General features: G+C 44.6%; 2 protein-coding genes across 4 annotated transcripts in view; one reads left to right on the top strand and one right to left on the bottom strand.

The window, feature by feature from the left end:
* The window catches only part of myh9b (myosin, heavy chain 9b, non-muscle), a 34,562-nt gene extending 19,810 nt beyond the window's left edge, over positions 1-14,752 (bottom strand). For both annotated transcript variants that reach the window (XM_071918527.2, XM_071918528.2), the window contains exons 1-4: positions 14,531-14,752; positions 3,655-3,986; positions 1,529-1,685; positions 233-260 (exon numbers count right to left, since the gene is read on the bottom strand). In XM_071918527.2, coding sequence (XP_071774628.1) covers positions 233-260; positions 1,529-1,685; positions 3,655-3,981 — 512 coding nt within the window. In that variant the 5' untranslated portion in view covers positions 3,982-3,986; positions 14,531-14,752. The remainder of the gene's footprint in view (positions 1-232; positions 261-1,528; positions 1,686-3,654; positions 3,987-14,530) is intronic.
* The window catches only part of LOC139926729 (CCN family member 1), a 30,987-nt gene continuing 27,636 nt past the window's right edge, over positions 12,410-15,760 (top strand). Inside the window, exon 1 of one of the 2 annotated variants that reach the window (XM_071918531.2) lies at positions 12,410-12,731. The gene's annotated coding sequence lies outside the window, so the exon portion shown is untranslated. Of the gene's footprint in view, positions 12,732-15,523; positions 15,569-15,760 lie in introns of those variants that run through there. The other variant, XM_071918532.2, reaches the window with a different exon arrangement.

The raw sequence follows: 15,760 nt of genomic DNA, 5'->3' as shown, positions 1-15,760 counted from the left end.
CTATATCCCTCCGAATTATTGAGACCCATTTGTTTCTCACATGTCTTTCAGTGGGCAATCTGTGAAATAATCAATGTTTCTATAATGTGCATCTTGGTACACAACAGTAGGACATAGCTGGGCTGTACTTGCTCCTCCAGGTAGTTTCCCCACCCTGAGTGTTCAAAATGGCCGCCACGTGAATACGGTCAATTGCTGCTTTAATGTTGCCTGTGTCGTGTCTGTAACTCACGTGCAAAGAATGGACTGGTCTTCACGATCTGTGGAAAGACGTTGACATAATGATTATGTAACTTTTATAGAAGAACAACGTTGCATATTCTAGTAAGTGCAAGTAAGTGATGTTACAAGTGAGCTGAAGTTAAATAGTGGCAAACTTTCATGATATAAAATGTACAGTGTGCATTTGTTATCTCCGGAGCACACACAGTAGCTGTCTCTACGACAGGAAGTAGAGTGGCCACAGACAGGAAATCAATATTCGGCTTCCTGTGACTGGAAAGATTGCCGCCTGCCTTCAGACCAACTAGCTAATTACCCATTGCCTCCTATAATGTGGTCTGAATGCCTTCCTGGAGCCAAACATGGAGAAAATGAGCACTGACGGGACGGGAGGGAGGGAGTTCGGATGGTGTGCGGGACAGATGACTTAGTGAGATGGACTGTATTACCCAGCCAAGACACTACATACAGTATGTCCTCCTTTATACTGTGACACATGATCTTTCCTTTGTAAATGCATGCAGGGGACACACAAATATGGTGCTCACAGCATGGTGCTAAATTTATGACAATATTTGTGGGTTACAATGGCTTTCTGATATTTGTCCAAAGCTAAAACTAATTTAAAATCATCGCAAATGTGAAAGCTATAGAAATATCATTTGATTTCATTTTTGAAATGAACATACAGCAGAATCTGGGATAAAGTCAACATTTTTATAATTGAGGACCCTGGAATGGAGACCAGTGACCACAGCCTCTCTTTTTAAATACAACCTTTCTTAGCTGGAACTGAGAGTGTCTGGCATTTGCTAAAGCCAGTAGGGCAACTTAATGATATGAAATACTCTCTGGTTGAGGGGCTAGGATCGGGTCCAACACCCTGCAGCTACATGGGTCCCCAGAGCCCTCCATTTAAAAAGACCAGACTGAATATATAATCTATTGTTATTCTCCTCATTTAAATTCTTAGAGAAGGCATTGATATGAATAAACCAGCAATCATTTATATGCATAAAACACATCCTCTTAGGAATTGTATAGTTTATAGCTCTGTGGGTTACCACTTAGAACACAGTAGCTTCCATTGACAATGAAATCTTAAGGGGAACCATATTGCAGGCTTTTGGATACTAAAATAACACTGAAAAGAGGCTGACTTAAATCTAAAACAAATGTAAATCTTGCAGCCCAACAGATTTCATAAACATTCCACTTGAAAAGTTTCTCCAGTAAGTCCTCTACTGTTCCTGTAAGTGACTCACCACGATGGTTTTGCTGGTTCACAGCTGGGACAGTGACTTACCCTGCATCATGCTTCTGTAGGATGTGTCAGTGATCGCATAGATATGGGGCGGCATCTCGTGCCTCTTCTTGCCCTTGTACATGTCAACGATCTCCTCTGAGTAGATGGGCAGGTTCTTGTATGGATTTATGACCACGCAGAAGAGACCAGAGTATGTCTGTAATGCAGATGGAGGCTGTGTTTAATCATGGCGTAATGGAATAACAAATGGCAGTGCAATAGATTCTGAGGTGAAGAGGGAGGGCGTCTGTATTACATGGGATTGTGAGTAGGCTGAATATGTAATAATTTTAGTGCAAATCCCAGAGATTATATATGAGAGATTTATATGCGCGTGTTTAGCGTAGAGCGGAGTACAGGGTCAGGATCATGTACTAGGACACCCCTTTGATATAATAACTGTACAAGTCTTTAATTCTGCAACATGAGAAAATTATACTCGTCGTTGATCGCACATCAGACCTACCCTTCCCCCTCTTGGCTCAAAGTTTCTCCTGAACTCTGAAATGGCCTCCTCCTTGATTATGTAATCTCAGCCCCACCCGACTGCAAGTTAAAACTGACGAGTGACCTTGACGTTGTAAAACTAGCAACTAGACAGAATATCTAAGTCATATCTCAGATCTAATAGTGACAGCATCTCTTCTGCTTTGAGAAACCCTCCTCCATTCCTTTCTATAAACTCCACTAAATCTTCCCTTCTCCCCCCCATCCAGATCTGCGTATCTGGTAAGGCTCTTCTCCTCCTCCCATATTTCTGTCTTTTTCTTTGTGCTGCCCTCCCCACATCTCTGTACCCTGGTCTGCCAGGCGTCTCTCCCTCATTCTTAGCACTCTCTCCCCCAAGAGAAGGCCAATCTAAAGAATACATAGTCTGGAGGCACTCAACCTAACCAGGGCCTGCATCCCCAAAGGAAAGGGGGGAGGGAGAGGATAGCAGGCTGTGTTGACGTGACCGGGTCAAAACACAGAATAACAGCGGCCAAATCACTACCAGCCCAAGACATTGGGATAAATGGCATTAATTATGGGGGCAGTAATAACAATTACAGCACGATTTACATTCCATATCCATCTCTGCCAGAAACTGGACTCTGAAGCCCAAACCCCATATACACACATCCCCAACGCCACCTCTTCCTCTTTCCCTTCATCCCCCCTTGCTCTTTCTCCATCTTTCCCTCTGGACAGCATTGTTCCCTGCAGCTTCCTGTTTACAACATAACTCCAAACACACAGAGAGAGAGAGAGAGAGAGAGAGAAAGGCAGAGTAAGAGAAGAGAACAAGACAGACAGAGAGGAAGAGGGTGAGGGGAAGAGAGTGCACATACCATGCATTTGTAAACAGATTGCACACTTTCTTTGCAGTGACAATTTGCACACAATGGGTTGTCTCAAACAATGGGGCTTATGGGATGATTAGGAGGTTGGACAGAGGGATAAATTGGTTTGGAGACTGGCCAGGATTGTTCTGTGAGCCAATGGGCTTTGATAAGCATTCTGAGGAAAACGCCTTAGATAACATCACAGGGACAAAGTCACCACGATAATCTGTTTTTAGGGAGGTGGAGAGAGGAAAGCAATATAGTAGTGGTCAAGAGGGCGCCGAGAATGATAGTATTAACAAAGTAACTGCTTACATTTACACTTATCAATTCAAACACAATAGTGAGAGGTTGAGTAAAGCTGATCATGTATAGCGTGTGCTCTGGGCAAACTGACACAAAGACAAGATAATTTATCTTTCAGGCATGTGCACAAAGTGCAGTTTTTCCTCTGTATTCACTCTGCTTTGGTGCACTGCCACAGCAAGGAAAGTAGCAACACTACTAAGGAAAATGTGAAATTAAATAACCGAGTAATTTAGTTTAATTAGTTAATTTACATTTTCCTCTAAAACACAAAGTGTAGGCTTAATGTTGGCAATTTATGCTTTTATTTCGGTAAAGATTCCAAAGAATGTCTTAAGCAGTGTGCTTGCACTAGAACCATAACTGGGACAGAAACTAAAATTAGCCCCATGCATCACTGCTGCATTCAATTTCAGGAAACAACAGCAATGAATTAATGCTTTGTCTGCGCACGACAGTGTTTTGTGTGTGTGTGTGTGACTGATCCATACTCACGTAGATGAGGCCAGAGTAGTATCTCTCCTTCAGGTTGTGCAGCACGGAGGCCTCGTTCAGGCAGGTGAGCTCGGCCATGTCCTCCACCTTGCTGAACTTGGGCGGGTTCATCTTCTGGATGTCGTCCTTGTTCACCTTCACCTTCTTACCAGAGTCTGCCAGCTCCACCGTGCACTCGTCGCCGCGCTCCTCCTTCACAGAGCCGGCCTCGAAGCCGAGGCGCTCCGATGGCACCCACACCAGCTTCTTGGTGGCCCAGTCGGCCTGGGCTAGCGGGTTGTTGACCATGTTGCGGTCCACGTACAGGAACTTGTCTGCGTCCGACATGGTGGCTGTTTCAGAGAGAGAGAGAGATAAATGGACAGAGGAGAGACAGAGGGGAGGAGGGAAGAGTATTTGTGGTTAATACAGTACTGTGAAATTAAGAAATCATTGACAGAGGTCAGAAACCCAAACCATTCACTGTGCTTATCGAATAAATCAGATACCAACAGGTTGTCCTCCAGGGAACACTCAACAGAAAATACAAAGGGATTTATTCAGATTATCATTTGAAAGCTTTTTCATCCATCAACACATTACACTTGTGTATTGCATGCATGTCGTCTGGTAGAGAAGGGGCTGGGCGGCTGTTTATCTGGTCTATATGAAAAAAAGAGCCTGGTTTATTGGACCAGACATTTCCTACCCTTCCTTCTTCACATGTAACCTCTGAGGAATGCAGAGGTCACCGCTGATGGGATGTACAACAGGCAGAGTGCCCAGGTTAGGTCAGGTCGACATAAAACACACCCGTGTCAAACAAGGCCCCACGTTGCTCCTCAGCTAACCGCTGTGGATACTTAATCAAATTACCAACTGCTTTCGCTCCCCTTGCCAATGAGATCTCGCAACACAAAATGAGTCAGGTTGCTATTAAAGTCTCACATTTGTGGTAATGCACAACATGTGCTGACCATTTCATCTAAATACATGATTTGGGGAACAACTGTGTTCATTACACGCTTGGAGGACTGCCTTCAAACAATTTGTGCTTTTCCACGTTGGGTTGCAAGAGACGATGAGCAGGTTGAGGTGGGAGTGTAACTGCGGAACTCTAGGAGGCCTGTCAAGTCTCCGAAGTGTAAAAACATCTCTGTTGAGAGCGGAGGTTCCCAAGTACAGATAGGCTGCAGAAATTGGACTGAAGAATAACCCAAATAAAAACTTCCCATGCAGCTGAGAGGGACCCAACCATATGGTTTATATCAAATGCTGCCTGCAGAACTTTTGTATCAAACATAAGCATACTGCCAGAGGTGAACAATATCTTGTACAGGCCTAAACACGACCAGCTCAACGTACGCTGTTGTTGCTTTACTACGCCTCACAGCTCATGAACAACAACATGGTGACAGGGAGGGCTGTGGTGTAACCCATATAGAAGGTGACTAGACAAGTATTACCAGTATTGAGGGAAAGGAAGACAGTGCGTTGCATAAGCTCGAGCCAAGCTGCCCAACTAGAGGGAGTGCAGAGGGACTCTGGGCAATTAGCTGAACATGCTGTGCTTTCACTGACACCGGTGCCCCTGACTTTACCATCTCAATTATCATTCCTACACAACAGGAGCATGACACCATTTTCCTCAGCACCACCAGGGTTGTTAGCCTCCCTGAATGTTCCCTCACCCTCCCGGGGAAAACCAAGAGCTGCATTTACAATAAATAGCCTTATTTAAATAGCCTAGCACAGCCTTGTTTGCATATGCCTTGTTGCACGTATGCAAACACTACGAAAATCATAGCACTACAGGTCAGGCTCGGCCCAATCTTCCACTATTCATTATGTTTGAGCTAATTTATTAGCTGGAAGTGTTTCATATCTCCATGAGAATAATTTTGCAATATAATCTCAAGTCCAGTGGGAGGGCTTTACCAATGCCAAATTCTCATGCTGACTATTATAAAACAGAGCTTGGACTGAACAGTGCAGAAGATAACTGCACTGAATGCATGATTAATGCATCTAAAACGACATCTACATGGCTAGCCAACTGACTGGAAAACACTGATTTTACAAACCTTGCATTTCCCTTGCTTAATTTCCGACTTTAACTGTTCTTGTTGCTGTTCAGATGCTGACACGTCAGCTAATGGGGATCTATCATACATGATTCTTTATTCACACATTGTTTCTCCTGAAATTGATAGCCCTAATTTCAATTTGCTGTATAGTGAAGTTATACCATTACTTTTTCCACAGCTTCGTAAAATTGTGAAACATCATCCAAAAAAAGCCATTAACTGGGCCTATGCTTCAGACAAAATATAGACTGTATTTAGGTCTGCAAAAAGCGTGGCTCAACTTTACTGAAAAAATGTGACAGACCTTTGAGAGTCTCAGAAAGAGGGACTAGCAGGGGTTACTGCAACTCTAACAGGGTCGTGTCTGGCTTGTCCGTTCCAGCACATTAACCCCGTTCTGGGAGTAAGAAAGCAGAGGGGGAGCCACTCTTCTCACGACCCCCGCCTCCCTCTGTCCTCTTTCAACACTCTGTCAGACCGCCCTACAGCTGACTTCTATCACTACCCCCCCCCCACACCACTCCATACTCTCATCTCTGGTTTGATACTACCCCCTCCTCTCCCGCATCCTGTAATAGTACATAGGGCACCCCACAAATTAGTCCTCCTTCTATCCTTCTCAGCTGGCTCTATGCGCCCTCCTTTCCTGACTTCATCCCTTCAGTCTCCCTCCTCTCTCCCTCCAGACTCCTAACGCCACCCCCCCCCCCACCACCCCCCTGTTTATCCAGTCTTTCCAGGGTCGCATTCCTCCCATACTCACCCTTTATCAGGGAGAGAGAGCGAGCAAAGGAATTCCACAAATTTCTGTCCTCAGTCCACTATGCCCCCCCTCCCATCTTTCTCAGACCAAGTCTCTGGCTTTCCTTCCCGTTTTTCCTCCCCCTATTCCCATCACTTCAGCAGGTCAGACGTGCCTTTAGGGGTTTCAACACTCAGGGTAAATCAGCATCACCTCACACTGGTAACACACCCATGGCTGTATAAAACAGTTAGACCTAGGCTGTGTGTGTGTGTGTGTGTGTGTGTGTGTGTGTGTGTGTGTGTGTGTGTGTGTGTTTCCATGGTCCCTGAACATTCACTGGACCATTAACCGCACCAGTACATTTGGACTTGGGTCAGTCGGCCCCATGCAGAGCTGAACGTAAGCCTTGACTGCGATTGTAATCCCTGTTGCTTTGTTGTTTGGCAAAAACAAGCAGTGAGGGAGAACAGGCTAAACACACCCAACTCTCCTCTGGCGTTGATTCTTATCAGAGTTCACTAGTTTACCATTATGCTCTGGGTGTAGGGAGAAATGTTGGCCTACATGAAAACAGCCTCTCAAGCAAACACTTCTAACATATACATACGCCATCTGTTGCCAAGGGTCACAGGCTAGAGCTCAGGAGTTCAAGTCTGCATTGTTTAGAGTGAGCCAAGTCATTAATATCAATAATACTAAACCAGAGACAATTTACAGGAGACTGCAGATCACAGATGTTCAGTGCTGCAATACAGAAATAACCTAAGTGTATATTTGTGAGCTAGCTGCTAACAAATGAATTGGGACTATTTGTGGAAGACGCTGGTCGACGCCAAGTATGAATTGCACGCTACGCTCTCTGTTGATGTCTGCCGCTGTCCTACTCACATGCCTTGACACAGATAAGTCCCTGACACACTTGAAACTCCCTGCTCCATCTCTTGGGAGTAGCACAAGGGCTAAAATTATTCTAACATCTATTCTAGTTTGACGAGCGCTGTTCTATATTGAAAGTAGAAGAGGGAAAAAAAAGAATTCCCAGAGAAAATTTCACACCTATAGGCCTTCCCATGTGAAATCTGACAGTTAAAGTAAGACGTGGACAGAACCTGACATTGAAATACAAATGTATTATGACTCATCTGGGATCATGTCCACACCTCCTTCCCCTCTTACCCCTCTCCAATGAGGTTCATGCAGCTTTCTGCTTTCCTGCCAAATTCTCTATAATCCTGTACAAGTCAAGGCTTTCCTGATTCCCTGTCACTTTAGAACAATACTTAGCTGTGAAAATACTCACTATCTATTCAGTTGGGAGACAGTTACAATGAGATTAGCTCATCAAGTTATTCATAACACGGGTTACTCATTAATCGAATACACAGCACGAGGAAGGACACCGTCATCCCAAAACCGACCCTTCGCCAAATCCCTGAAATTTATGTAACCCGACTGAGAGACCATTAAGGGATTAACCTATAAAAATGTCTGAATGAAAACACTGAGAGCCTGTGATGTCCAGTCAAAGTAGCAGCCTACATGAAAGAGGAAGAGGAACCATAAAATAAATAACACGAGGAAGAGAGCGGAGGCCTGTTTTAGAAAGCCTCATCACAGAGACCAGAATGTGGTCACAAAGAGAGGAAGTGAGGCAGCAGCGAGGGCTTTGGGAAAGAGGTGGAGGAGGAACGAGGAGAGGACGGGAAAATGCCCAGGGAAGAGCAGCCGAGCGTCCTTTTCAGAGCCTGGCTGTCTTGTTAAGAAAGCGGGCCAACCTCGCTCTTTATAAACCTGAGTCTGCCCATCCATCCATCCATCCGTCCCACTCCCTCCCCTTCCTCTCCCTCTCATTCCATTCCAGCTCAGTGACTCTCCCCCGACTCCAGCTCACCAAGGGATGTGCTGAGTTGCAGTAAAAGCCTACTTTTACAGCATGACCATGTACAGTAAAACTTGTGCGCCCCCCCCCTCCCAGCTAAAGAGAACCTATGAACCAGCTGTGGCTTGTTGTCCCATTGACAGTAATATTAATAGAAGAGCAGAAGGGTCAATAATGCTGCACTCCCATCTCTCCCCCACCAACTGCATCCCATCTCAACATCCTCACTCGCCTCCGCTGAGCTCTTGTCCTCAACTGTCCTCCTCATGCTGTGAATATTGTCTTGCACTGTTGTCACCCTTGTCTGTTTGGCTTCAACTGTTTATATCACTCTTTCCAACAAACACACAATCTCCATTTCTAGGACCCCACTCCCCCTCCATGTCCCGGCCCAACTACGACCCAACTACCTTCCTCCCCTCACTGTCTGATGATCCACTGATTGCTAAATGAGAGAGAGTGGGTGCCAGCCTGGCAGGCAAGGAGAGGAGAGGTACTGAGTCTGTCAAAGTTAATTATGGGCTCACACATCGCCTCCCCCCCCCCCCCCCTCCTTGCTCCTTCCCTGAACGTGGGAGGGGTGGGGGCAAGGAGAAGGGAGAGGGAAGAGGAAATGACAAAGTAAGAAAACTATTTTGCCATTTGTGGAACTTGTTGTGCGGATTCTTTCAAGGAGAGGGATGGTGGCGTTTTCTTGAGCACACGCTGAGCGGCTCCGAGGACTGAGCAGTAAATTAAGTCTGTGCTGGAAAATAACCACACCGCATGACAGATGTTCATCCCTTTCCATTATTTTTCACATTCCTGGCCCAAGCAGTATCCAATTTCACTTTGAACTGTAAGCCAGCCAATGCCATCTACCAGTACCAACTAGGCTCTGACTAGGTCTGATTAAAGCCAACAGCACATCACCTACACAACAGCCTTCACCGATTACAACATTGAAAGTCTCTTAATACAACTATCCTGGGTTATTTTCATCTATTTTTAAGTCTTTTGTATATTTTCTGTTGTTTTGGACACTATTAAGTAAACATGACAGGAGAGCTGGAGGATTGGAGAGAGGAGAGTGTGTTAGTGTCAGTCGTGTAGGCACATATTTGTCAGGGTCATGGATCATTAAAAAAAAAGGACAAATTCCAGGTCCTTCATTCCAATAGATATCTGATTACCCTATTGATTACACACATGACTGGCTATCTGACACAGCAAATCAATAGACAAACCAGATACAGTAAATATTGTACTGGTTTGCATATTTACTTAAACCAGTCAAACAGTAATGGCCATTAGATCACGGTTATGTAACCCTTTTAACAGATGTGAAAGAATGCAGAGGGGAGTTAAGCTACGCATTTCTGCTTGGCAGCAATCAATTATTTCAACTGAGTATATTTCAACACACTAACGCAATAGCGAGGTCTTAGCAGGTGAACAGCATTCATCTCCGACAGCCTCAGTGAAGACAAATTTAAAACAAATCCTGCGTTCTCTTCTCATACTTCCCCGCCCAGCATCAGACTATCCACAACCTCGGTTTAGTCTTTTCAGCCATATCACTTCTTATCTCTAGCTGGTGAAACGTTATCTGTCCATAGAAGGGAACTCCCTTTGAATCAATGAGCATGAAGACAACCACTGACTGACTAAGAGGCTATCAACTTGGATATCTTCATCAAACAATGAATTCACAGACCTCAGACACCAGCCGGGCCATCTGGCGTATAGCCTGATGTTGGACTGACAAGGGAATAAAATGTCCAATGGGAATCAAGAAGGGAGACCTATTACACAGCATGTTTCAAAGTTCACAGTATGAAGCTGTGTTTGAGGTGAGTGTGTTGTGCAATCTCCAAAGTATTAACTACTACTCTGTGCAGTCACTCGCCAGGTGTGCAGGTCACACACACACACATAGCCATGGACAAAGTCTATTTTCTGACATTACAAGGAAGCTTTACACCAATCATCACCAATGAGGGCTTGGTTTTTATTAAGCTTATCATGATGTGTCTGTCAGCTTTTCTCAAAATGTATGGCTGTACTTCATATTGCAGAATATAGATATAATAGAATTTCACTATACTTAATTTTGTTAAAATTCAGCAATGTTCATGATCATACACACATACATACATACATACATACATACATACATAGCAGCAGCACATTAAAAAAAACTTTTAAGCATTAACTCTTTAAGCATTACAAAAATGACATTTTCCACAAGGAAGTCATGCAGGGAGGTAGACAAACAGGTGCTAGCTTTCACAAACTAGCAGAAGTTGGATCATTAAACGGGCTTTTCAGAGAAGTCTAGGCTGTAGGCTGCTAATCTATAATCAAGCATGACCTCATCATTTATACCACAGTCCATGTATAATTTACCAAGCTACAAGCAATCATCACGAGAGGGAGAGGCCTAATCAAGGACGGTCCTTGAAGGCAGCATTCAGAACAAGCACTTTCTGTTTGGAGTCCCGAGTCAGAGCGCAGCCATTTCCTGGTATTGTTCAACTCTATTGAAACCTACAGGTGTGCGCTGTGAGGGGGAGGATGGAGGAAAGGATGGGGTGGCAACAAAAACAGAAGCTGAAGACAGAGGCAGGGGAAAGAAAATGAAGGAGAAAAAGGAGAGAGAGAACAGAAGGCACAGAGAAAGGAGTGATAGGGGACTAAGACAAGGTAATGGAGTAGGAGTAAACAGTAGTGAAGAGGAATGGGAAATCCACAGCGGACACTCTGGCAAATTCATCCCAGACCCCTGCCAACTCAACCAATCTGACTGACCCAAATTAATTATGCTGTTCATGTCATCCAGAAGAAATATCTGTTTCATCACACCAAAAATAGACGGGGCATTGAAAGTAAAAGGAGCACATTCTGCTGCTAAAATATCAGCCTGTTGACTGACAACCCAGTATTAGTGATATACAACTCAGTGTACAGACAGACAGCACAGATGTGTGCGTGCTTAGTCTCTTGTGTTTGATGTCTCCATTACCACCTGAATCTGAGTGTTCTCCTCTCTGACTGGGATATTCTCTCCTGCATGAATGAATCTCAGCTGACTTGGGCCCAGAAGGAACAAGGATATGTATGACACTCCACCGCCCATCAATCATCGGCGACTGGCCTGTACTGGCAAATGCATGGGTAATTTTCTTGGAAGAGAAAACGGGCATAGTCAAACCAAGAGGGTTTTTTTTCCTGAGAACTCCCATGTCCAAAATAGCCTGTTATTCCTTTTCAGTATCAAGGCCTAGCTACTTTCAAGTGTATAGATACGTTAAGATATTGTTAATTTGAAGAAAAAATTGGCACAGACAAATACTGTTTGTGAGATTTTGCAGCCTGTGTTATCATTCCTGTCTCTACTCTTAACCTAATGCTGACAATCTGAAATGAAGGGCAAATTGAGCCAGTAAATCCAGTTAGAAGGCCAAATAAACAAGACAGAAGATTAGAAATGCCTCAAATATGTAAAGACAACCTTGAGATCTCATAACAGAAGACGACTGTGGGATTCAATGCACGCATGCATGTGTCATGCTGCCCTCTCCAAGTCACATTTTCATTTGCTACAAAAGCAAGCGGCCTGCAAGTAATCTGCCTGAGCCAAGATGGCTGTCCTCAACAGCCTTCAATGAAACCTAAATATCCACAGGCATGTTCACCCAGACTGTATCATTTCAACAAGATTGAACAGCCTCGTACACCACCAGCTCCCTATTCGCATTGTAAAACGTCTGCATTTAATTTTGACTAGCCTACAGTAAATAACTCTCCCGGGGGGACCTATGGACATTGCTGACACACAAATAATGGAATGCAGCAGACTCTGTGGGGGGGCTTCATAAGAGCAGTGAAACTGGCAATAAGCGAGAAGAACAAGCCTCCAGAGGACACATTGCACAACACACTGCGAGAGTTTAATTCATGGCTCAACCGCACCGACAGGATATGACATACTGACTGAATCTCACCCAATGTGCCCTGTTAAGGATATACTTACCGCTCCGCTACCTTCAACAACATCCTGAACGTCTACATGATACAGCACAAGTGTATGTCTGGGCTTCACAAAACGCAATCTAGTCTACTGCCTCCGTTTGTACAGTAATCTCATCCTGCTCTGCCCTAGGAATGGGTGTATCATCCTGAGGCAGACCGTCATGGGGGAAGTTGTTTTTATTTTTTAAGATTATTTTGGGCATTTTTGCCTTTATTAGGGAAGAGAGACAGGAAAGATTGCAGAGAAAGAGAGAGGACGACGGCATGCGATTATCTAAGGTCTCAGGTCAGACCCAAACCCAGGACACCACAGCTACATGGTCTTTGCCTCAGCCAACAGAGCCAACAGGACGCCGCATGGGGGAAGAATTTGGTAAAGAGACACACACAGGCTACATATGAATACACACATACAGATCTTTGTATAATTCAGCTGCTGTAATGACTGCTTCAACCTGATCAATCATACTACACGATTGTGCTTATCCCTGAGTACTACAAAATAATAATAATAATTTTTGCTGAGCGTCTTTCCCAAGCTCAAGGCACTTTAAAGTTATTAATGGGGTAATCTCACATTGTGTTTCAACAGTTACTTGGCAGAAAACATGAGCTGCGTAGAAATGGATGGTTCTGATTATTACAAACAAGATCTTAAAGGTGCTGCTCCCACTCCCTTTACGGCCTCCAACACTTCGCACAATGAGAAGCAGGCATGGATTGCAAGCAAACCTTGTGCTTATGGATGGAGAAATGCCAGAGTTGTGAGAGCTCTGGTGCCCAAGCTGACTTGAGGGCCAGTTAATACGCAATTTGCTGTAAATCCTGAGTCCCAGAGATTGCCATGCTCTAAATCAGAAGGGCGTGCAAAGCATACCGTGGCCCGTTTCCTTCCCGGAGCACAATGATCTGCCAACAAACAGAGCAAACACAAATTGTACTGACAAAGCACAGCTCTTACATGGGCGCATGGTGCCACAGCATATCTACATCCTACGTCTGATAAGTGTGTGACACATTTCACAACTAAGAAAAGTCAATTTTGAGATGACAAAGCGCCCTGTGTGGCACAGGCCTGAACAAATGAATGAATAAATAAATTGTCTAAAACTTTATTAGGCTGAACGACTTAAGTGAAGATCACAGGATCATTCATGGACTGACTGTACACTAGAACAAAGAAGGTTCAAACATTTATAGGACAAGGACCCATAAATAGATCTGCATTAGACCTCCAACAACCAATCAATAAAATTTTGTCCCAAGGAACTCCATCTCAGAATTTGTTTTTTGGTGCAGATTTTTAAGTATCTACATTTGAAGACATCAACGGAGAGGAGAAGGAAACCTATGATCAAGATAATCACCCCCTATTCTGCCAACGTCTAGTGAATGAAATAAAACAGTGAAATCTAGGCCTCGTTTTGCTGGGGACCCCGGGAATCTCCTCAAGGGTCCCATAATTGAAACAACGGGACTATAAGATCTAAAATGGACACATACTGCACTTTGATGAACTTGAACATGACATGAACGAGGTGGTCAGCGGTGGAAAAGCACAGCGCGGCCGCTAATGAACAAGTGACGTCATGCCGTGCAAACCTCCACTTGTGTTTGCCTGCCAGACGTCCGACTGGCCACACACGGCGCGAGTAAAAACCAGCCTGTCTGTTGCTAATACAAACTGAAAAGTTCAGCCACAAAGTAATGAGACACTTCCCAAATGTCCCCGGCGGAGCCAAGCCTACAGTTTGAGTTCACCCTCGTCCCGCCTGTGCTAACTCCTCACCGGCCTTTTCTGCAACTCATTCAAGCGAATCACTTCCTGGCTCTAGCTTTAGCTTCTCGCCACACAGTGAGCCGCTGGTACAATGTTGCATTTCACAGCCATGCAACTTCGTTAGCATCGTGTTGACTTAAAATCATATTCACACACAGTATATCCTAAACTTTGGGAACAAAAACACATGTACTAGAATGCTGGAAAGTTAGAGGAACTGCGGTATAAATCTGGGTTAAGGAGGTCCCACCCAATGAGGTTGATGAAGTTGCAGTTTCCGTCCTTCCTGGTTCACTGCACTTGCTAGCGGCATGAGCCGGGCAGATTGAATGAGCATGAAAGAACAAATAAAAGAGCACGGTAGGCAAATGTATTGAAGATGGGAATATTACCTGCTTTTCAGGTGCAGGACGCCTTTTAGAGGGTGGCTAACGACAACCGGTTGGCTCAGTTTCGCCGTGAGACAAACTCCTTTCCAGTCGACGGCAGCTTCGCAGAGAGCTCAGACTAAACTACAGTGCTGGTTTCCTCCCTCTCTTTCTCTCCTTCAATCACTCTTTCTTTTTTTTCTCTCTCTTTCTCTCCCCCTCTTTCTTTTTCCCTCCCTCTTCCACTGGCTGGTTCACGTAATTTCACTCTGTGCGTAGTCAGCCGGGGTGCGGTCCAGCGGGGGGCGGGGCCTGCGCGGTCTGGTCCCGCCCCTCCAGCCTCTGGCAGCCAGTGCTTTGATAATCCACACACTTTGGGCCAATCAGGTCGTGCTAGAGGCGTGCTACAGTGGAGGGGTGAGAGCCACTGGGCAGGGCAGAGGGGAAAAACTGAACTTGAAATAGTTGAGAGGAGAAGGGGGGCACAGATAAAGCTGTGTTTAATGAGAGAGGTATGTGCATACTAAGGATTTTTATGACCATATAAGTACCAGTCACTCTCAGGATGGACTGCATCATCCAGGTTCTCCCAAATGTGTCATGGGGGCCTAGTCTGACCTCTGTCTGCTTTGAAAACTTTGGACTTGCCTTAATGGATTCAACTATTAGGAAGCTACTATAAAGCTATCTAATATCAGAAAAACCCTACTAGGCTATTCTTCCTACTGCTACCGCTTTTCAAACAAAAACCTAACGTTCACGTCTTTAAAAAATAAAATAATTTCACTGCACAGACACACTAAAGAGTAGTTACAGAAATATATTTAGCCTTGTTGAAACTATGTACACCTGCCTCAGTCGTTACACACTATTGCATAAAGATTATATATTCATGTGGGTGTTTTATTAATAATAATATGATACTTTATCTGTAGGGAAGTTCTCTTGTCGCTTGCCCCCCACCACAGGGAGGTCAGAGGTCAGCTACAGAACAGCAACCCTGGAGCTGGTAGATTTTCACTGTCTTGCTCAAGGACACTTCAGCAGCGTGGATCTTTGCAGGTATAGGGGCTTGAACCCCAGTCTTGCAGCTGAAAGACAGTCTCTCTAAGCATTAGGCCACCCTGTCACCCTTAAAAATAGATAATTTCACTCTTCTGGCCTCTTTTTACACCAAAGAATATGAGGCCTTAGTTATTGCTATTACATACAACTCTGGCAATATTTGATCTTTATTAAAACTATGCATGACTG

The sequence above is a fragment of the Centroberyx gerrardi genome, chromosome 7 (genome assembly GCF_048128805.1).
Source record: "Centroberyx gerrardi isolate f3 chromosome 7, fCenGer3.hap1.cur.20231027, whole genome shotgun sequence".
NCBI classification, from domain to species: Eukaryota; Metazoa; Chordata; class Actinopteri; order Beryciformes; family Berycidae; genus Centroberyx; species Centroberyx gerrardi.
Note: the sequence above shows the minus strand (reverse complement) of the source record. Positions and strands in the feature narration are given on the sequence as shown.